Here is a 23,447-nt window from a genome sequence, read left to right on the forward strand (position 1 = left end):
AGAATTATCATCCCCACTTTCCTTGAGTTACTTAAACTTAAGCTGAGAGAGGCTTCATGATTTAGCCCAAGGTCATAGAGTTAGGATGTGGTCTCATGGGACAGGGATTCAAATATACCCATCCTTCTAATAAAGTGCTCTTTCCTCTGTATATTCTGCCACTAAATGACCACAATGTACTTGATTTAAAAAAAAAAAAAAAGAAATTATGTGACTGTGGCATGGACAAGTTTGATATCTTCAATAAGACATTTACTGCCCTTTAGAAAATAAACCCATCCATTTAACAAGTGTGCTTTCAAAGAAGTCTACTATTCCTTCTCAAAAAAATATAAACATGACATTACAGATCCGAATTAAAAACTACAGAACTGTAGGATGAGAAAAATATGTGCGTTAGAAGTGCTTTAACCAGATGCCTCCGTCTATCCACCTAAAAGCATCCACCCTGCTGGACTGCTCCATTATTAAAAAGTTCCATTATTTATCAGAATAGTCATGGTATATAAGCATATGTATGCTGTTTTTAATGATCTCCTTCAATACTAATCACAATTGTTCTAAGTAGACAGTAATTGTCCCATTTTATACATGAACAAACTACAACTCAGGGAAGCTGAGTTCATCTCACCAAGTTCACACAGCTGATCACAGAGCCAAGCCTGCCTCCAAAACATGTTCTCCTTTTGCATTACTACACTGTGGCTAGTCATTTGTTTCACTTCTTTGGGTCAAGAAGTATTTCAAGTAAGCCTTTGTTAAAACTCAACTTTGCTGCTTGAAATGTGTTACATTCAGATTCAAAATTTCAGGTTATTAGGTTCAGTTAAGAGTCTTTCAAGTTAGAAGAATGATGGAACTATTCACATTTTTAACTTATCTGAGTCCTCCCTTCTTCAAACAGTGTCCATAGCAGGTTCAACAACTACGTCAATAACAACCATTGTTCAAACATTAACTGGAATTCTTTCTTGACATTGCTTAACAGCCTTCAAATGTTCCTCTTTCTGTGGGGGCAAATCTTTGTTTTTTGAGCACAAAATTTGATTGTCTTATCTCCAAAAAGTAATTTATTGTTATTGGTACTTCATCAAAGCACCTGTAATAAGGATAAGCGTTATCCTTATTAATAATTAAGCATTATTAATAATAAGTATTAGCATTGCCTCTGCTCACAGAATTTCCCAGTGTTCAATTCAGTTCTACCACGGTCACAGGGCGGTACTTTCCTCAGGCCCTTTTCCCACTTAAGTTTTCAAACTTGCTACCATCTGTTCAGGGGTGAGGACCACAGATCTGCAATTTGCCCAAAACTGATCAGTCAGATGTGAGTGAGGTTTCAGACAAGGGAGATGAAGAAGGTTCATGTTTTAGGAAAGTCCATCCTCTGAATCTTCTCCATTCTGTTCTCTTGTCCTTCGCAAAGCTGGTTCTCACATCCCTCCTTCCAAAAGCTCATCTCTTTTTTAGTTCTGCTTTCTGTCTCTCTTTTCCCCAGGATCTACTTATCTGGCATCCCAAGAATGAAAAACTACCCTAGAAAATGTGTCTGAGTTCTCTTGTAGAATTTGGATTGACAGAGTGTTTGAATCCTTGTTTCTGCTTCAGTCTGGGATGAAGCAGGGGAAAATTGCTTTCAATGTACAAATAGAACAACCAGACAATACTCTGAGATATAACTGTGCCTCATATGTGTCAACTGTTGAAATGGCATGTTTTCATTAGTCAAAGCCTGAGAAACATAGACCTGCATGTAATATAGAAAAACTGTTAGTTAATAATGATGGGAAAACATATGCCCAGATATTACCAATTGTATTTAAAATAATCACATGATAATCAAATGTAAAATGTTTCATTTTTTTCCATAAAGATTTCTCCCACAGAATATTTCTAATTGAGGAAAGATTTTAAAATATGAAGGTTGCAGGGACTATGAAAAACCAAAGATAGATTTTTTTTTTAAGGCAGGCTTCAAACCTAGCACAAAGCCCAACGTAAGGCTCAAACTCATGACCATGAAATCACGACCTGAGCTGAGATCAAGAGTCGGACGCTCAACTGACTGAGCCACCCAGGCACCCCCCACAAAGATAGATTTTTAATTAGGCATTTGTCAGCCTGTATAATTATTACCAATTTTCAGAGAAGCTTGGGCTAGCTTTCAGGAAGATATGCTATGTCTGTATGCATGGTACACTTCAATCTTTTTTTAAGTCAATTTTTTGAAGACAGCTATTACACTTACTTTTCTCTAAAGTTCTTACTTTTGTTTACAATGAGGACTATGCCGCTGAGCAACTGATTCTTCTCATATTTTTATGTTAAAGGTTAGAAACGTGTTAGAAAAAAGTCTTCTCTAAAGGTGAATTATTCATTCTTCAAGACGACTAAGCAATAAATAGGCTAGTAAGAAATACTTTAAAAGAGTATAATGAATAGATCTGGATAAGAATTTAAATCTGGGAAACAAAAAGAGGAAATAATCTGTGAGTTACCTGTTGTACATATAAAGCTGAGTCCTGGAAACATCTGGATTAGAAGAGATGAAGGTTGGCTTTCATTTAGAAGTTGAAAAGCCACTGATGGCATTAAAAAAAAATGCGATCATCGACCCCCATTCTGGATGAGGAGGGAAACAATGCCTGAACTGTTTAGCCACAACTGGAGTGACATGGACCTTTCCTTACTCCAGGATTTAATTATGACTTTAATTTACAGTCCCTATTCTAGGGGGGGTGGGGATGGGGGAGAACAAATCAAACACTCTGCTATTGTTTACGCAAAGTTAAAACCTTTGATTGTAGCCATAGACAGAGAAAGTGGTACATTTCAGTTATTCCTTCCAAAACAACAAATACTTCTACCCAAAAGACAGCTTATTACCCAGAAAACAAAACAGAACAAAACACTACGTTAATCATTTCTTTCATTTGACTTGTTTGCTCTTGGTGAGTGATAAATTACGGTACTTCATTTGAAGGGACTCAGAGTTCAGATTTTGGCAAGGTGTGGAGAAGAATTTTCTATAGTCCTCTCTTTTCTTCTCTCGACTACCACACTGCAGGCTATACTTCCTGAGGCTACAGCAGGAGGCCTCTTTTATGACGTGCACAAGATATTTCACGCAGTCAGCTCTCCTTGTCTTTTTTATCTCCTACACACTAGGACACCAAAACACCATCTGATTTTGACGTCATGTACCAAGAGGTTACAGCCCAGGAAAAGTTGTGTTTTTGTTCTATTTGACCTATTTGTTAGGATAGCATCAATTAATATTATTAGTTCACTGGCCTGTGTCTGTGTTTATGTTTGGAAAAGCAACAGGCAAACTGTTCCTGGACGTTTTTAAAGGCAACAATGAAAGAGTTGGCCTAATTCTGCACTATCCTACTTCCTGCAATATCTCCCAGATATGAAACAAGACTTAGAAAGACTCTAGATGCTTCTCCTTTGACTCCTAGGATATATTTTTCTTTAAGTGCTGATGTGAAAATGAGATTATTTGGAATATTGCTATAGTATTGAATAAATGCTTAGAATTCAATTTTTACATTTTTGCTAGCCCCTTGTTGACTTTCTAAAACGCTATAAGATACAGTCTAAATAACAATGGAATAACATAATTTCTTTTAAAAAAGGGAGAAAGCGATTGGGATAAGGAGTGGGAACAAGAAGGATAGTAAAACAAGTAATAAGGAAAGGTACACTTACCATACAGAAACTCAGGCTCACTTAAAAAAGTTAGCCACAAAATTAAAAAAAAACTACCTCTCTCATTCCATAATAACAAAAATAATAAATTAAGCAATTGTGTTCCACTTGACAAGGCATTATGGACTGAATGTTTGGTATTATGGTCTGAATGTTTATGTCCACCTCCCATCCCCTACGCCCTGAATTCATATGTTCAAGTAGAAATCCCCAGTGCAGCTGTATTTGGAAAAGGGGCCTCTAAGGAAATAATTAAGGTTAAATGAGGTCATGAGGGTGGGGCCCTAATACCATACGATTAGTGTCCTTATAAGAGGAAACATTAGCAAGCTTGCACACACACCCCCGGCCCCCCACCCCTTCTCTCTCCTTGCAAGCATGTGGGCCCTGAGGAAAGGCCATGTGAGAACACAGTGAGAAAACAAGGTCTGCAAGCCAGGAAGAGAGTCCTCACTAGAAACTAAAGTGGCCAAAACTTTCACCTTGGATTTTCCAGCCTCCAGAACTGTGAGAAAATATTTTCTCTTGTTTAAACCATGTAGTCTATGATATTTTTGTCAGAGTGGTCCAAGCAGACTAATATATAAGGCAAGAAGGTTGGTGACTATTTCTAGATGCTCTTTAAAGACATAGAAAGTGGTGTTTATGGTTAGTGATGTTAAAGAGCATTTATCTGTTCTCTATCCAAGACAGCATTAAAATGACTGCAGGATATTTTAAAAAGGAAAAAAACAACAACAGTTGAGACAATGGGAAGGGTCTTTGGCAGATAAGAACTTTAACAAATTCTCCAGAAGCTGGAAAGCTGAGGAAAACCTGTTAATAAATAAGGGAGAGGAAGCCTTGACCCAAAATACACCCATAGAGATATAACAGAAGTAAGAATGCTCTTGCCTTTGGGAAATAAAAGCTCAGAAAGACTGTAATACAGCATTTAGTGGGAGAGTGGGAGAAAGGCAACTAGAAGCAGAAGATTAATTTGAAAGTCCAGCAATGACACAGCACTGGTTTCCCAGTACATCACAAAATACATGAAGCAGTACACTTAGAGTAGGCTCAATAAACATTAATTGTATAAATGAATCATGTAATGAGTGTATGTAGAGCTACCTGCTAACTCTCCCTTTAAAAAAAAGAAAGAAAGAAAAAAAAAAGACCAGCAGGAAGCCACACAACGGAGTCACCTAAAGCCTACCCAGTACTGTTGCTTAAATATGAAGAGACAACCAAGAATCCTCAGAAATATGGAGGAAAAAAATTAACAGCTACCAATAGCATGAAAAAGAAAACCAATATGAGAAAAAACAGGTAATTCAGAGAAGAGAACTTTAAAAAAACTTTTTTAAAGTCTAATGAATATCATCATAGTGACTTAAGAAGATAATGAATCCGTAAAAGGATGAAAGTAAAATCAAAGAAAAAAATACTTCAAGAAATTTACAATATGATTGCCAGTATAGAAGGTTTGAAAGAAAAAGTTAAAGAAATCTCGTGGAATATAGAGCAAAATTTTAAAGATATACAAACATGAGAGTCAAAGTCATGAAGGATCAATTCCGGAAGAGTTCTAGAAAGAAAACAGAGGCTATGGAGAGAGGAAATTATCATGTAAGTACAGGCAGAAAAATTTTTGGAGCTGATGAGAAATACTAATGTTCATATAAAGATGGTATTAAAGACACAAAAGATAACTTAAAAATGTATACTAAATATCCTAAAATAAATTGAGAGGATCTGGCATCCATAAAACAAAAGTAGGCTGCTATGAAAAGGGAGGAGAGAATTAAAATACGATTTTGAAATAAAAAAGTTAATGGATAAACTGAAAAACAGAATGGACTACTTTTCTCTCCCACCCCAAGAAAGTCACCCCCATTTATATCCCTATTGCACTGACAAAAATTTAAAAAGAAGTTCATGTCTAATGTTGGTAAAGATGAGAGGAATTAGGGACTCTTAAAATCTACTTTTAAAACCAAATTTCCAGGGAGAAATCTAACAATATATACCCAAAGCCTTTAGACATTCAGCTAACCATTCTATTTCTAGGAAATTAATCTGAGGAAATAAATATGGACAAATGTAAAGAAACACTTATGAATATGTTCATCACAGTATTATTGATACAAGCAAAACACTGGAAATAATGTAAATCTCCAAAGATACATTTTTGGTTAAATATATTATGATGAACCTATATGAAAGAAAATTATAAATCTACTTTAAAGTGTGACAGAATTTATGGATATGAAAGCCATCATATCTTAATTTTATTTTTTTAATTAATTAATTTTTTAAAATTTACATCCAAGTTAGTTAGCATATAGTATAATAATGGTTTCAGGAATAGAATTTAGTGATTCATCACTTATACATAACACCCAGTGCTCATCTAACAAGTGTCCTCCTTAATGCCCTTTGCCCATTTAGCCCATCACCCTACCCCAAATCCCTCCAGCAACCCTCAGTTTGCTCTCTGTATTTAAGAGTCTCTTATGGTTGGTCCCCCTCCCTGTTTTTATATTATTTTTGATTCCCTTCCCTTATGTTCATCTGTTTTGTATCTTAAAGTCCTCATATGAGTGAAGTCATATGATACCTGTCTTTCTCTGACTAATTTTGTTTAGCATAATACACACTAGTTCCATCCACATTGCTGCAAATGAGAAAATTTCATTCTTTTTGATCACCAAGTAATATTCCATTGTATATATATACCACATCTTCTTTATCCATTCATCAGTCGATGGACATTTGGGCTCTTTCCATAGTTTGGCTATTGTCGATAGTGCTGCTATAAATATTGGGGTGCATATGCCCTTTCAAAACAGCATACCTATATCCTTTGGATAAATATCTAGTAGTACAATTTCTGGGTCATAGAGTATTTCTATTTTTTAATTTTTTGAAGAACCTCGATACTGTTTTTCAGAATGGTTGCACCAGTTTGCGTTCCCGCCAGCAGTGCAAAAGGTGCAAATACTCGCCAGCATCTCTTGTTGCCTGGGTTGTTCATTTTAGCCATTCTGACAGGTGTGAGGTCGTATCTCATTGTGGTTTTGATTTGTATTTCATTGATGATGAGTGATGTTGAGCATCTCTTCACGTGTCTGTTGGCCATCTGGATGTTTTCTTTGGAGAAGTATCTATTTATGTTTTTTGCCCATTTCTTCAATGGATTATTTGTTTTTTGGGTGTTGAGTTTGATAAGTTCTTTATAGATTTTGGATACTAACCCTTTATCTGATATGTCATTTGCAAATATCTTCTCCTATTCCATCGGTTGCCTCTTAGTTTTGCTCATTGTTTCCTTCATTGTGCAGAAGCTTTGCATCTTGAAGAGATCCCAATAGTTCATTTTTGCTTTTGTTTCCCTTGCCTCCGGAGAAATGTCAAGAAGTTGCTGTGGCCCAGGTCAAAGAGGTTTTTGCCTATTTTCTCCTCTAGGATTTTGATGACTTCCTGTCTTATGTTTAGGTCTTTCATCCATTTTGAGTTTATTTTTGTGTATGGTAGGAAAGTGATCCAGTTTCACTTTTTGAATGTCGCTGTCCAGTTTTCCCAACACCATATGCTGAAGAGACTTTTTTCCATTGGATATTCTTTCCTTCTTTGTCAAGGATTAGTTGGCCGTATGTTTGTGGGTCCATTTCTGGGTTCTCTATTCCATTCCATTGATCTATGGGTCTGTTTTTGTGCCAGTACTATACCATCTTGATGATTACAGCTTTGTAATACAGCTTGAAGTCCAGAATTGTGACGCGTCCAGCTTTGGTTTTCTTTTTCAGGATTGCTTTGGCTATTCAGGGTCTTTCCTGGTTCCATATAAATTTAAGGATTGTTTGTTCTAGCTCTGTGAAGAATGCTGGTGTTATTTTTATAGGGATTGGATTGAATGTGTAGATTGCTTTGGGTAGTATTGACATTGTAACAATATTTGTTCTTTCAATCCATGGGAATGGAATGTTTTTCCACTTTTTTGTGTCTTCTTCAATTTCATTCATAAGCTTTCTACAGTTTTCAGTATATAGATTTCTCACCTCTTTGGTTAGGTTTATTCCTAGATATTTTATGGGTTTTGGTGCATCATATATTTAGGTGAAACATCAAGTTCAAAATAATATTAGAAAAAAATAAAATAAAATACAAAATAAATTTAAAAAGGGACACCTGGGTAGCACAGTCAGTTAAGTGTCTGACTTAGGCTCAGGTCACAATCTAATGGTTTGTGGGTTCTAGCCCTGCGTTGGGCTCTGTGCTGACAGCTGAGAGCCTGGAGCTGGCTTCGGATTCTGTGTCTCCCTCTCTCTCTGCCCCTACCCAGCCCCTCCCAAAAATAAACATTAAAAAATAATAATAATAAAAGAAAAAAAATAGTATTAGAGCACAATTCCATTCTTGTATTTATGTATTTTAATTTCTAAGAATGTGTATATGCAGACAAGGTTGCTTAGAAGAATATAAAGCAAAACAATACTTTGGTCTCTGGCTAATGAACTACAGATGGATTTTATTTTTTTGTTTAGTGCAATATTACAGTGAATATCTGTATTCCCAAATTAGATTATATTAATCATGGATTACTTGAATGGTTTAAAAATGTTAGGGAGTTGGTAGAATACAGCTGGTAGTTTAAGCTGGAAAAAGATGTTCAATGAGGCTAGAAGGTCAAGTGGAAGCCAAGGCAACTTTAATATTTAAGGAAAAACAGAGATCAACAAAACAACAGAAGTAGAATTAGTAACACACATATATAGAGAAAGAAAGAATAAATTTTTTTTAAGCAGGCTTCACACCCTGCACGGATCCCAAAGCAGGGCTTGAACTCATGACCCTGAGATCAAGACCTGAGCTGAGATCAAGAGCAGATGCTCAACCGACTGATCTACCCAAGTGTCCCAGGAGAGAAAGAAAAGTTGAAGATAATGTTTATAGACATAAAAGGAGGTCAATTTCAAAAAGATAATTTCAATAGTGTCAAATGTTGCAAGGAACTTATTAATAATAATTACCATGATTTGCGATGAGAGGTGAAATGTAGTTGGTTTAACAATAGGATCACCATTAAAATTCCCCATCACCAATACCAGCGGGAGGTATACCAGAAGGAAGAAAGGAAATAGAAACTGCTAGAATAAACTACTTCCTCAAGAAGTTCAAATGAGAGCAGGAAAAGAAAGAGGGGGTAATAACTTTCTGTAGAGGGGGAGTAAAGGTAGCATTTTCCTAAAGATGGGAAGGTGAATCACAGAACAGCTGTAAAACTCAATGAGAAAATGCCAAAGACACCATTTTGAAATATGGAAACTATCACACAAACACATGAAGTTATAATTTCACCATTTTTATGAAGATTTAAAAGCCATTTTTCTTGAATGTGTTTTTTCAAAGTCCATTCCAAAAAAAATGAACAAGGGGACTAAGAAGAATTCTACTAATGGCCTAGAACCAGTTTATATTACTTTACTTACTGTAGAAACACTCAGAATCTATTTAGATAAATATCCTTACTTCACTTCCCCTCAAGCCTGGAGGATTCAATTTCTATAGTTAGAACAATATAATATAAACAAAACTCTTATATGAGGTTGTTTCCTATACTAGAGTAATAACACAATTTATTATAGTTATTAAAAACAAAAAGGTATGGAAACCAATTTGACAATAAATTTCATATATTTAAAAAAAAAAAAAAAGGTTAAAAAACTTAAATTAGATTGACCCAGGGAAAAAAAAATAAAATAAATAAAATAAAAACAAAAAGGTAAACAAGGAATAAAAAGCATCATAACTCCCACTGAGTATTGTATGTAAATGATGAATCACTGAATTCTGCTCCTGGAACCAATGTTGCACTGTATGTTAACTACCTAGAATTTAAATAAAAATTTGAAAAGAAAAAAAAAAGCATCATGCCTCTACTCTCTAAAGACACTCACTATTAAAATGTTATCCATTTTCTTCCAATATTCTGTGTGCACAGTATTTTCTTGTCTAAAATTAATGAATTATTAATATTGTTAATTAATAAATATTATTATAATTATTTACTTATGTATTTCCCAAATATATGTACAATAAAATAGGAATATTTAGGTAAAAAGGATTTGCTTCACTTAATAGAAAAAAGAGTCAAGACTACTATCTGTTTTTGCATCACCAAAGTGAGTTTTTTCTTTTAGTGTTAACAAAACATTTACCCCCAATCAAAGCTTAACAATTTAAAAATAGCTTGAGTTTTGCTAATGTCACATACCAACTTGACCTTTTTTTTTAAGTCTATTTATCTGTTTTGAGAGAGAGAGAGAGAGAGAGCAAGAACAAGCGGGGGAAGGCCAGAGAAAAAGAGGGAGAGAGGGAGAATCGCAAGCAGGCTCCCCACTCACAGAGCAGAGCCTGATGCAGGGCTTGAACTCACCAACTACGAGCTCATGACCTGAGCTGAAACCAAGGGTTGGATGCTTAACCAACTGAACCACCCAGGTGCCTCCATCTTGCGCTATTTGATTCACTGACTGGTGACCAAAACCCCAATCACTTACCTGATAAAACGTCTCTTAAGACTTCTGCATTCTTTTGTAGCTGAGGTTCTCATGAGTCACTACTCACTCAGTGTGTTAGCTTTCAGTAAACTGTTCAACTCCGTTGCATCTTATGGAACTCTTCTCTTGGTTCTTAACCAACTTAAATGTGGAAATAACCTCTTCTGAAGAAACACTGGGGGTAGGTGGCAGGGGGAAGGTACGAAGGGCTATGGTTTACATTAAAGCAATTTTTGCAATTTAAAGTTGAGTCTCAAAAAAAAAAAAAAAAAAAGCCAGTTCCTAAAGGTCCTCTGTCCATCTCACATCTAATAATTTCTTCCTGGAGACCTTTTCACAAGCTGCATTCTCTTGCCTTGTGCTCGCTTCTTTTCTCCCTTCTCTGACATCCTCTCCCCTTCTGTATTCCTGGTTGCCTCCTACTGCTATCCCCTACTGCCACCCCTGTAAATTTCTGCTCACTTCTTATGCAAAACCATTGATCACTCTTTTCTGCTATCTCCTTATAGACCAAACATGATTCAAATTTTAAACGTGCATAGGCGTTACCTGGAATCTTCTTAAAATGCATATTCTGAATTGGTAGGTCTGGGGTGGGGCCAGAGAGGCTTCATTTCTAATAAGCTCACAGGTAATGCTCCCACTACTGGTTCATGAACTATTCTAGAACAGCAAAGCTATAGATCATGTGTTCAGGACTTCACTTTCTAAACCTAAAGCTACTTTTCAATCTAAAATAGTAACAGTTCTCACAAGAAATAATTTCAGTATCACCTATTACCCTATTTTTTTTCACCTTGCTACATTAACCACCAACTCACTGTCATCATAGTATGTCCCCAGCTTAGGTCTGTTGGGCACAGTTAATTATGCCCTCCCTATTTAACAAGTAGTTATTACAACCTCACACTTTGTAAGTATATTACCAAAGGTAAAATAAGCAGTAAGTATTTGTGTTTCTCTTAGAGGAAGAAATAGTAATCTTAACCTTAGAGGAAAGAATTTGTAACAGAAACAATGCTGACCAAATATTCCATGTGCTTCCTTGGGTTGGAACTAACAGAAGTATAAGCAGAAGTGAGTTTTGTCACTTCAGCACGCAAGTCCACCTCCTACACTGCTCTCCCTTCTCCTTCCTCTCATTGGAGAGATCAGTGCACTTGGAAGAAGACGCTTCAAATGAGATCTCAGCCCTGGTGGAACCCTTGATTTTAGCTTTATGAGACCCTGAGCAGGTCCCTGGACTTGAGCCTGGACTACAAGATAATAAATTGTGCTGTCTCAAGATGCCACGTTTGCGGTAATTTGTTATACAACAATAGAAAACCAATACAAAAGGCATGTGTAATTTTCCATCAGGCTGAATGTGTTAATATTGCCGATTCCATCCCATGTGCTAGCTAGGGCCACCAGTTTCAGTTCTAACAGTGGCTTGGTTGGCTAATGCCATCCTAGACAAAACCTCGGCACACCCTGAAATGACTGAAAATCCAGACGTTCCTTGGCATAGTATTAAAGCAAGAATTCACAAAGGCTAGGAGACAGACATTCTGGCTTGAATCTGTCACATTGTTCCTACCTATTCACTTCCTCACTCACCCATCCCACCTCCCAGTATGAAATAAAAGAAGGCATTTTCAAGATTATCATAGAAATAATTATTAAGGAACCCACTGGGCCTTCTAAAAGGGATTTTACTGGCTGTTCTCCCTGGATCAGAAATGCTGGTAGGAGAGGTTGCAATAGAAATGGGCTCCCAGATCTCAGGTGGAATGGGAAGGACCTGGGGGTGGGTGGCTGAGCTTAGGTGGCAGCCCATATTCACATGAATCAAAGTCAAGGTGTTGTACTGATTGAATGTTGGAGAAAGAATTAACAGGTGAAGATCCTCCTCGAATGAGATGGGAAGACAACCCACAAAGTTCTTCACTGGGTTTTTTTTATCCAAAAACTCGGTGAGTTAGCAAACAGAGGCTGTACTTCAGTCACAATACAAAGAAATCGCCACGTCTCCTGAATCACCAATCTTGAGTCAGTTGATGGATCCAGAACCTCTCGAATGGAGGAGAGGAGAGATGCCCTTGAAGAACCCTCCTGTATACTGTGAACTTTTCTCCTTGTTCTCTCCAAAGCAAGTTAACTTTATTGGGTAACTGCACTAAGGGAAAAGATCCCAAAAACCTTTAGTGATTATTAGATATTGGCCTTTAGGGAAGCAAAGCATCTAAAATCTAAGGTTTCTCATTAGAACTGAAGCTTACGGGGGTCAGTTGATTATGGGAATTGTGTACTAAAACTACCTAAAACTACCTATTGTGTCCAATAAAACTCAAACTCCAAACTGATCCATTCCCCTGAGAGCACTGAACTATTTTCAGCAACAGTTTGGTCATGCTAGAATATTACTGCCCAAAGTGAGAGACAACCTTTTATAAACCTAGGTGTCCAACACTAAGGTGGAAGAATACATATTTGTGGACCCCTCATTTTTGAGGCATATTCCATTTTTAGGTGTTTCTATTCTGATCTGTTTACCCTATGAATCCAAAAGGTGCCAGATGTAGATGGGAACCAGAATAAGAAAATGCTCTCTACGTATTTCAAAGTTCAATTCAAGCAGTCTGTCAGTCAGACTAGCCAGTGACCCATCAGACCCAATTGTGTCAAATTGTCCATAGGATGGCAGGGTACTTTGGCCCTATACCGGGTACCATAGCAAGTCCCAAAAGAAGAATTTCCGTAGAGGTCCTTCCGATTAGAGAGCAAGTCACATTTCTTTCTGCAAGTAACTAGTCTACCCTTGACAAACTGTTCCTGGCATCCTTTTGGACCTCAGTGAAATCTGCAAATCTGACCACAGGATACCTGGTGACCATGTGATTTAAATAGCTCATCGTGAACTGGCTGCTACCTTTTCCGTCTAGCCAGAAATTTAGTTATGACGGCAGTTCAACTGTGACATGTTCAAATGGTATAAACAAGATGGAACTAAAGGCAAAATTATGTGGCCTGAGCAGGTTGCTCACTTTTCTAACTTGAAGAAGTCCTCCTGTAAGCTCCCTTTACAGCCTTAGGAGGGAAAGCCCATGACCAACCTACTGAAGATGCAAATCAACCCACGGAAGATGAAATCTCTAGTTTACAGATACTTCTTTGTAATGTACCAATATGAGCAAGAGGTAGATCTGCTATGAAGATACAGCTTACAATGAACAAATAAACAAACTACAGCCTCCCTGCGGCTGAAATAGAATCCTGAGGAGAAATAGAATTTCTGGAGAAACAAAAACCTCACAATGGGCAGACATATAAGCAGTATTTCTCATTGTCCACTTTGCTTGGAATGAGATCAGGATCTATTCTGCTTCCTAAATGGTTGTAAATGGTCTGCTTAGTTGTTCAGAGACCTAAAAAGAGCTAGATATCAGGTCTAGCTAGAGACAAGGAAGTTTGGAAAGAATTGCCCAGAGCTGAGAATATTTCTTTTCCAGTTGAATACTCACAACATAGCACCACACCAGAGAAGTTCTTAATAATAAGAGGGGATAGAATGATCCACTTAAGGATTGTCAGTTGTGTTCCTTTCCAAGGCAATCTAGTACAAGGGTCACAAACTCAGAAATCTACAAGTTTTAGATAGATACCATAAATAAGAGAAGAGAATTTAATGAGAGATGACAGGGGATGCTTAGAATTGTGGTTAACTGGATAGAGTATATTCTATCTCAAGAAGGCAGCTTTGAATGTGTGTCCAGTATGACCAGATCTTCCTTTATTTGCTTTCCTTTTTTTTCTTTTTAATTTTTTTTTTAATGTTTATTTTTGACAGAGAAAGACAGAGCACAAGCAGGGGAGGGGCAAAGAGAGAGGGAGACACAGAATCTGAAGCAGGCTCCAGACCCTGAGCTGTCAGCACAGAGGGGGATGTGGGTCTTGAACCCATGAACCACAGTATCATAACGTGAACCACCCAGGTGGCTGCTCCCCCTTTAGTTGTTTTTCAAGAGAAGTCATAACACAAACTTTTTAGATGAAATTTCCTGATCTTTAAAATGCCACGAAGGCCAAATATACAAGTCCGTGGGTACCTTTGGTGCTAAGGCTATCTCGGGTTATCACTTGCTGTGTCACTGGGTCTACTGTTGTTCGATACACATACCAGGTGGCAAGGATGGAGACTACGTATTGACTCAGCTATACAGATTTTTCCTCCCTCAGATCTACTAGGCTCTTACTACTAAAAGACACCACATTTGCCGGCAAAATTACCATTCCTTCTGCTGTTAGAGATTAGACGCATTGCAAAATCCAATCAGATACCTGGTGAATGGTTGATTAATTAGGGCTCTTTTATCATGCAGGAGCAGCACACTGTTCCCAGACACAGAGATATTTATTCTGTATTTAGATTTAGTTTTTCTATCGGTATCACTGTTGTTAGGCTTACTTAATGCTTTATGCTAACCACACAACTTTACCTCTAATGAAAGAATTAACTCCACGGTTAAGGAAATACATCAATAGGATGTTGATTATGGTGTTCATGGGTCCTACTGTGTACCCTAATACCTGAAAGGAGCTAGCCTTATAGCATGATGGACTGACCAATTATTGAAGGTTCTGTTACTGCCTTTTCAGACACAACACTATCTTCCAAAATGTGGTTAAAAGATGTGGTGTTTTGGGGGCCCCTCGCTGGCTCAGTCGGTAGAGTCAGCTCAGCGACTCTTGATCTTGGGGCTGTGAGTTTGAGACCCACATTGGGCATAGAGCTTACTTAAAAAAATGTGGTACATGTTTTGTACTAGACATCATAAAATTTAGTGCTTTTTCCCCCTAAAGCTAAAATGCACAGGTCAGGAATAAAGGTAGAAAGGGAAGAAGTAGTTGTCATGATATGATGCTTACTGACTGTCATGGATTGAAAGGTGCCCCCTATAAAGATGGTAATGACCTAATCCCCCACTACTTACAAATATGACCTTATTTGGAAAAAGCAGTTTTGCAGATGATCAAGTTAAGACAAGGTCTACTCTAATCCAATATGATTGATGTCTTTATCAAAAGGGGGAATTTGCAATGGAACCACTCATGCAGAGGAAAAATGATGTGAAGACATAGGGAAAATGCCATCGATAAACCAAGAGATGTCTGAGGCTACCAGAAGCCAGGAGAGAGGCATGAAACAGATTCTCCCTCACAGCTCCCAGAAGGAATCAATCCTGCTGACACCTTAATCTCAGACCTCTAGTTTCCGGAACTGTGAGACAATAAATTCTGTTGTTTAAGCCACCCAGTTTGTGGTACTTTGTTACAGCAGCCTAAGAAATTAATTCAATGACCCATTCCCAGTGTTTTTGCTTTCTTCCCTTGTTCATCTCAAAATTGGTAAACCAAGAAGAAATGCATTCACCATGGGACTTAATATATTTTCACTGAATTAGAAGCTGAGACTGTTATGTAGCCATTTCAAGTTCCTTATTCCTGTTGAAAAAAAAATTAAGAAGATTGTGCTGGTATGACAATAATCAAGGCAAAAGAGTGATGTTGCCACATATAAATCAAGGCTAGAAGGAGTGCTGCTCCCTCAAGATGACTATTATGCACAATAGAAATTGTCAAAGAGACGGATACAACCGACCACAGCTAGAACAAGGCTCAGATTCTTCCTGAATAAGGGTGTGGTTCATCTCAGAGAGCAGACAAAAAAATCAAACATAAGGGAACTACCTGAAAGCAAGAGACAAGTCGAATTGGGTAGTGAAGGAGGAGGTCGTAAATACCAGGTCCAGCTCAAAAGAAAGAAAGACAGTTCACCCTAAAGTCAGTACTTGTATTCCCTCGCTGTCTTTTGATTATTATTGTTATATTATTATTGTTGTTGTTATTATTATTATAGTATTGGTACACTACAATGTACCATTTTATCCACAAGGCATAGCACATTGACATGAGAGGAGGCAGACACATCACTCAATGATCCCCTAAACTAGGAAATGGTAGCCTTGAGCCTCCCTCTTTGGATGTGGTGACTGGAATCTTCTAAGAAGGAGGTCCTTTCTGCTGTACCTTAGTTATTTGCATTATATGAAAAATATCTGCATTATACTTGAAATATTTGCAAATGGTGTTTATGGAAAGAAGGGCATATGTGAATGTTGTACAACCAATTAGAATGTGTAGACTTCTCTTGTTTCTGCTTCCTTTGCAGGACGCATCCCTTCGCTGGAGCTGTCGGGGCACTTCACCTGATTCTAGTGACCTGTCAGTCACAGGACTCTCCAAAACGATCAAGCTCTCTCTCCTAGGAATTTTGATCATGAGCGGGGACACCCAGGACTAGAAGGCAGTTAGAACCCAGTCATCTGATGGCAGCTCCTAACAGTGAGTGCATGAGTTCCCACTGTATAGATCACAGAAATGCCCAAGTTCCTGGCTTCTGTAGGCCGAGTTATTCACCATGCCATTCAGTAGTCTTCCAATAAATTCACTCAGCTTGCTCTTCCTTCCTTCCTTCCTTCCTTCCTTCCTTCCTTCCTTCCTTTCTTTCTTCCTTTCTCTTTCTTTCATTCCTTTTTTGTTCTTTCATTCTTTCTCTTTCGTTTTTTCTTTTTCTTTCTTTCTTTCTTTCTTTCTTTCTTTCTTTCTTTCTTTCTTTCTGCATTAGTTAGCAAGAGTTCATTACTGTTGCTTGTACCTAAAGAATATTGATATCTGTGTTATCAAGCTTCTCATTTTTTTCTCATAATATGTCGAAAATTTAAATACAGATCATTTAGGTGTGAAGAGGATATTGAACGTGGTGGACAGAAAAGGTCTATTATGAAGCAGTACTTATGTAACCTGGCATAGAATTGATGATAAGAGAATGTGGCAAAGGGTATTGTGGTGGTTGTAGCAGAAATTGTCTCTAACTCACCCCAACCTTAAAAATGTCTCTCCATCAGTGCAACATTTTGAACTCTGAAATAAAGGGAATATAAGAGAATACAGGTAAACAGTGAATGGAATAGTTAGGGAGAGAAGAGAGTGAAAAGGAGAAGAAAAATATGAGTCAGTAATGTTAAGAGTACACTCACTATATCCACCTACAAGAGGAACTCTGGATAGGGCCAAACTAGTCACAGAAGATCTCTTTTCTCCTATTTCTCTTCACCACAATTCTTAGTGGCAAATGATGAAATATGTAGACAGTATATATTTTAAATCTGTCTCTCCTTTTCTGTCTCTCTCTCTCATATTTATTCTAAATATAAGAGATATTAAAAATCTTTCGTATATACAAATGTCTGCAAATTCAGTTAACATCTCTGACCAATTCTTGTTAAAAGAAAGATGTTGAACTGGACAATTCTAACAACTCTCAAAACTAAAACCGTGATTTGTAAACCTTTTTCTTGAAATAGCAACTATATCTCTATGGACTAACCAATGAATTATAAATCAAATATTTAGAGTTCTAATTCTATCTCAAATTTAAAATCTTAGGGAGTAAAAACATTCCAGCTGTATCTTGGTTTCCTCATCAGTTAACCAGAGATTATTTTTAATCCAATGAAACTATTCATATTTATTAAAAATAAAGGCAATATAAGGCCAACTATTCTTTATGTGATGTATTCGTACAATTAATTTCTCTATTCTATCAGGGTTTGTATATAACAAGTGCATCTCTTCATATATATGGTTTGATTACCTGTGTGTAATACATACAGACATTCACATCATTTTTAACTCTGTCTAGATTCAATGAAAATGTAACAATCTCTACAGAAAGAAAGGGTTTGCGATGACAAGGAGTGAATGTTGGAAGATACTTTTGCCTCTTTCTGGTTACCAGGCAAATATTTGATTGTTCTAATGAACCATATAAATCATAAATTCATACATGTGGTCTACATATAGGCTTAATGACAGTGGTTTGAATAGAAATGCTGCTATTGTAGCTCTTTAATATAAAATCAACAGATGATGTTTTAACCTGTAAACTAGAATTTTAAAATACCTCATTCATCCTGATCAGTAACTGATACAAACTAGTGGAATATTAGTAAATTCCTACTGAATTCTCCTAAAATTACCATCTTTGAAAAGTTTCCACAGGAGCTTGAAGCAGCCTAAACGTTTTTGCAATTCAAAGTTTATCTCTCCCATGCCATTTCCTGAGAATAAAATGTAGCACAAGTAAGCATTTTTAATCAGGGAGCATGCTTAAACTTTAGAAAACAAATTAACAGGCAATCAAAATGTACTAAATGCCTCAATATTCCTTATATACTTTACAGAGAAAACTCAATATCCTGCCTTGAATCCACCCGTGGGAACATAAAGAACTGGAAATACAAAAATAAAGTACAAAGAATTCATGCCATGACCTCAGATCAGTGACAGTGTCAAAAATAGTACAAAATGATCCGAGAAACACAACATTTAACAGTCCTTTTGATTTCAAGGTTAGAAAATGACATCTGCCTACTGCCATGCAAACCAGCAGTGATCCTAAAACAATTGTTTTGTCAATGTTGAGATAAGCAAACCAAGCTCAAAGTCCAGAAATTGCAAAAGGGAGGTAAATTGCAACAGGGGGTGCTGCCTGGGGACAGCCACTTGTACAAAGGGTATAAAATATAGTAGGTTGCCCTTTCCCCCCTATTGTTATACTGGAAGGTGCTCATCCCTGTCTTCTGACTGGGAACTTCAGCTGTTGAGGGCCAGTGGGTAGGTGTTGTAATTCCTTCACTGATATTTAGTGTCACCCGGGTTCTTGAATCTGTCCTGTAGGCAGCGCTTGACTCCCAGAGCAGGGCAATATCGCCCCTGCCCCACCATTACACTGCCCGCTAGATCCCCGGCTGCCTCCATCAGCTCGGAGATTGTCGGGACTTACTGGAAACTTTCTAGCAGGCTGCAGCCCCAGACGAGAAAATCCTATCGACAGGGCTCCCGGTTCAGAGGGCGCTGCTGGGGAGAGAAGACAGGACGCTATTGCTTACTCACAGTTTGCCTCGGAGACGGAGAGCACTAGCACGAGGCACGCCAGCAGCGCCCCACAGCGCCCACCCAGGACCCTCATCGCGGAGCGGGCGGAGGCGCGGGCGGGGACGCGGACCGTGGCGCGGCGCGGCGGGGACCTGCGAGCCGGGGCGCCGCTCTCCGAGGACTGCGGCGCGGCGGCGCCTGCGAGCGAGCGCTCCGGTGGAACAGCGGGAGCCGGGGGCGGGGGGACCGCCCGCTCCCAGCCCCCAGCCCGAGAGGGGAAGTGATAACGAGGACTTTTCCAGGAAGCTTTTCGACGCTGGGGGGCAGGGCTCCGGGAGAGTGTTGGAGGCCTAGTAAACACGGTGGAGACACCTTCCTCGCCCGCTCCCGAGCTCCTGCGTTTCGTTCCCAGTCTCCGCAATGTGAACTTGCCCGAGAAGGGAAGTTAAACGCAGTGGAAACCTCTAGCGAGCTAGGGTGAGAGGCTCAGGGGCCGGGGAACATTGAGGACTCAGAAGACAGGGTATCCGAGCTAAGATGGAAAAATCATGCTGAGACACTCTGATGTTGGGGATGAAGACATTCATCAAGTCTAGAAGCGAGTAACTCCAGGAAGGCGACAGAGAAGAGAGAGAATGGAAACAAATGGGATAGTTTTGATCATCTACATTTTTATTTTGTTTTTGCATTTATGGTGTAAAAAAAAAAACTATAGCAAAAATATGTTTTGAGAAGGAAATGAGAAATATATCAATTCCATCACCTTGAGACAGCTCGTTTTGGTTTTTTTTGCAATATAACCCCTACTTTTTGTGCTTAGACATACACATTTGAAATGTTATGTAATGTTTAAGGGGGCATCTGGAACTGAAACGCCTGATTCAAATCTCAATACTTCTATCACTAGTTCTGTAACTTAAATTGCTTAACCTCTATAAGCCTCAGTTGTATCATCTGTAAAAGGGGATAATAATGGGTTTTCATAATGTTAATGTAAGGATATTTTAAAGTGTATTTATTTATTTTGAGAGAGAGAGAGAGGGAGCGCAAGCGCCAAGAGTGGCCAAGGAGAGAGGGAGAGAGGGAGAATCCCAAGTGGCCTCCTCACCACCAGCGCTGAGCCCCACACCCCATCCTGGGCTCCCCACTCCTGGGCTCCAACGCACCCTGAAATCAAGATTTGGACACTCAAGCAACTCAGCCAACCAGGCGCCCCTGAAATCACTATCATGAGATACTGTATTCCCATATTCATTACAGCATTTCTCAGAATAGCCAGGATTTGGAAACCACAACCTAAGTTTAATCAATGGATGAATGGATAAAGAAAACATATGATATAGAGTTAGAGATAGATATAGATATCTCACATTTATACATGGCTTTTGGGATATTATGCTAAGTGAAATAAGCCAGACAGAGAAAGACAACTACTGTACAGAATCACTTATATGTAGAACCTTTAAAAAAAAAATTAAAAAAGAGAAAATTCATAGAAATAAAGGAGCTGAGGAGTAAGGAAATGGAGAAACACTGATAAAGGGTATATAAACTTTCAGTTATAAGATGAATATGTTCTGAGAATTCAATGTGCAACATGGTGACTATAGTTAATTATACTATATTATATACTGAAATTTGCTATGAGAGTAGATCTTAAATGTGTTCTCAAAAAAAAAAAAAGGTTAACAATGTAAGGTGATGGATGTGTTAACTGTAGGAATCATTTTACCATGTATACATATATTAAATCATCGTATTATACACTTCAAATATGTTATAATTTTATTTGTCAATTATCCCTCAATAAAGCTGGAAAAAGAAATCAAGTAACATTTAGGCTGCTAAATAATCTCTGGGAGAAGAAATAAGAGTCTCAGCTAGAATCATGACAGCAAGATGGTTTTCATTATTAAGAATACACTAGATGATCACACTATGGTGAAATAGTCATGAAAATACAGTGGCTTAAGGTAAGTGATTAAGTGTTTACTTCTTGCTTATGGGAAGTTCACTGCAGGACTTCCTAGGCAGACATCTTCCATGTGTTGGCTCAGCATTCCACGCTGTTTGGGTTTCATAGTACTTCAAAGTTAACAACATAGTCTCCCACAATTACCATTTCGCTCACATTTCACTGGACAAAACAAGTTGCATGACTTCTAAAGGGTAGGAATAACTATCGTATATGCTTGTAAAAGGAAAAGGAAAAGAAAACTGAAAATAGTATGCAGTGCGTATGTCTACTAAACCACTTACGGTATTGAAAAATGAGTACTCAATTTAGTTGACTAACTGACCATCTATATGTGACACCAGAAATATTTGGTAATGTATCATTCTCAGGGAAGACAAGAAGTAGAGCTGAGGTTGAGTATATTTTGGGGGGGGGGGGGGAGAGAGTGTTGAGTACAGTTCCAGAAATCCTGAAGAAACACCTGCATGGTAAGTCCCTTCAGGTACAGAAGTAATTGGATTCTTCAAGAGAACATGTTTTTCTTTATTTTTTATTTGTTTACTGAGAGAGAGAAAGAGGCGGAGAGAGAGAGAGAGAGACAGAAAGAACAGGGGAGGGGCAGAGAGAGAGAATCCCAAGCAGGCTTCTCGCTGTCAGCATAGAGCCAGATGTGGGACTAGATCTCAGGAACCGTGAGATCATGACCTAAGCTGAGATCAAGAGTTGGACACTTAACCAACTAAGCTACCCAGGCACCCTTAAGAGAACATGTTTTTGAAAAGGAAAGTAGAAGGGAACGCCTGGGTGGCTCAGTTGGTTGAGCGTCAGACTTCGGCTCAGGTCATGATCTCACAGTCAGTGAGTTTAAGTCCTGCATCGGGCTCTGTGCTGACAGCTTAGAGCCTGGAGCCTGCTTCAGATTCTGTGTCTCCCTCTCTCTGCTCCTCCCCCACTCACTCTCTGTCTCTCTCTGTCTCTCAAAGATAAATAAATGTTAAAAAAAAATTAAAAAAGGAAAAAAGGAAAGTAGAAGGATAAGGTCAGATCCTGGAGAATACATATTGGAAGCTGAAGGAAGAGTGACCAGTGAGATCAGAAGAGAACCAGAATAGTATGTAATTGTGAAAAGCCAAAGGAGGAAAGAGTTTTAAAAGAGTTAACTGGATTAAATGTATTAAGTAATGAAAAAGAAAATGAGAACTGACTTGGTAATTAGGAAGATAGAGGTTACATTTAAAAATGTGTTTTGCATAGTTTGATGAAGCAGAAGCCCAATCACAGTACATTGATAAAAAGAGGGAACAGAAAAAAAAAAAATAGTGCTTTAAGCTTTTAGTGGTAAACTACCAGTTTAAAAAGTTAGATTGTGAAAGTAGAGTCATCAGAAGCTTACCCCTACTCCACCTGGAAATTATAGCCAAAGGTCTAGGAAAAGAAAATGGGGAGGGATGTATTTCACATGTTGGATCAAGAATAAATAATCAGGGGCACCTGGGTGGCTCAGTTGGTTAAGCGTTGGACTTTGGCTCAGGTCATGATCTCACAGCTCGTGAGTTTGAGCCCCATGTCAGGCTCTGTGCTGACAGCTCAGAGCCTGGAGCCTGCTTTGGATTCTGTCTCCCCCACCCCTGCCCCTCCCTCACTCATGCTCTGTCTCTCACTGTGTTTCAAAAGTAATAAACGAAATGTTAAAAAAATAAATAATCAAAGGAACAGGATTTCAGAAAAGTTGAGAAGTGATGTTTGTCAAAGTTGCAGGAAAGTGGTTAACCTTGGACAAGATAAGGTAGATACCTTCAGATATTAGAAAATGAGAAGAAACAGATAACAGTGAGAAAAGAAAATTCATGAAAGTATAATCTAACTTTCCCATTAGCACTGTAGAATAGAAGTATTATTGTTTCTGGATAGGACAGTCCAGGCAGAGGAAGCATCTGGCATGAAGGGCAGGTTCACTTAGGAAAACCAGTAGAGGTCATGCAGCCTGCAGTGACTGGAAACAAAACTGAAGTTATCAAGTTAGGACAATAAAAATACTAAACAAGGTCCTACCAATTTGGAGAAAGAGGTGGGAGGTCATGTGCCATAAATGTTTATTAGGCAAACGACACCAACTTCGAAATCTGCCATCTGTTATTTGTTAGAAACTGCACTTAAGCTTTATTTCTCTCATTTCATCATCTTAGCATCCCCACAGTGTAGGTATTGTCATTGACATTTGGCAGATGGGGTGCTTGGGTTCAGAGATAGCAAGC

The 23,447-nt window shown here is 38.3% G+C and overlaps 1 protein-coding gene across 4 annotated transcripts in view; it reads right to left on the reverse strand.

Moving 5' to 3' along the window:
• PROS1 (protein S) overlaps window positions 1–23,447 on the reverse strand; it is a 74,459-nt gene that overhangs the window by 49,906 nt on the left and 1,106 nt on the right. Inside the window, exon 1 of one of the 4 annotated variants that reach the window (XM_042955728.1) lies at window positions 19,254–19,479. The exons of 2 other annotated variants lie outside the window; for them this stretch is intronic. In XM_042955728.1, coding sequence (XP_042811662.1) covers window positions 19,254–19,329 — 76 coding nt within the window. In that variant the 5' untranslated portion in view covers window positions 19,330–19,479. Of the gene's footprint in view, window positions 1–10,256; window positions 10,389–19,253; window positions 19,480–23,447 lie in introns of those variants that run through there. One more of the 4 variants, XM_042955729.1, reaches the window with a different exon arrangement.

This window comes from Panthera leo, chromosome C2 (genome assembly GCF_018350215.1).
Source record: "Panthera leo isolate Ple1 chromosome C2, P.leo_Ple1_pat1.1, whole genome shotgun sequence".
NCBI classification, from domain to species: domain Eukaryota; kingdom Metazoa; phylum Chordata; class Mammalia; order Carnivora; family Felidae; genus Panthera; species Panthera leo.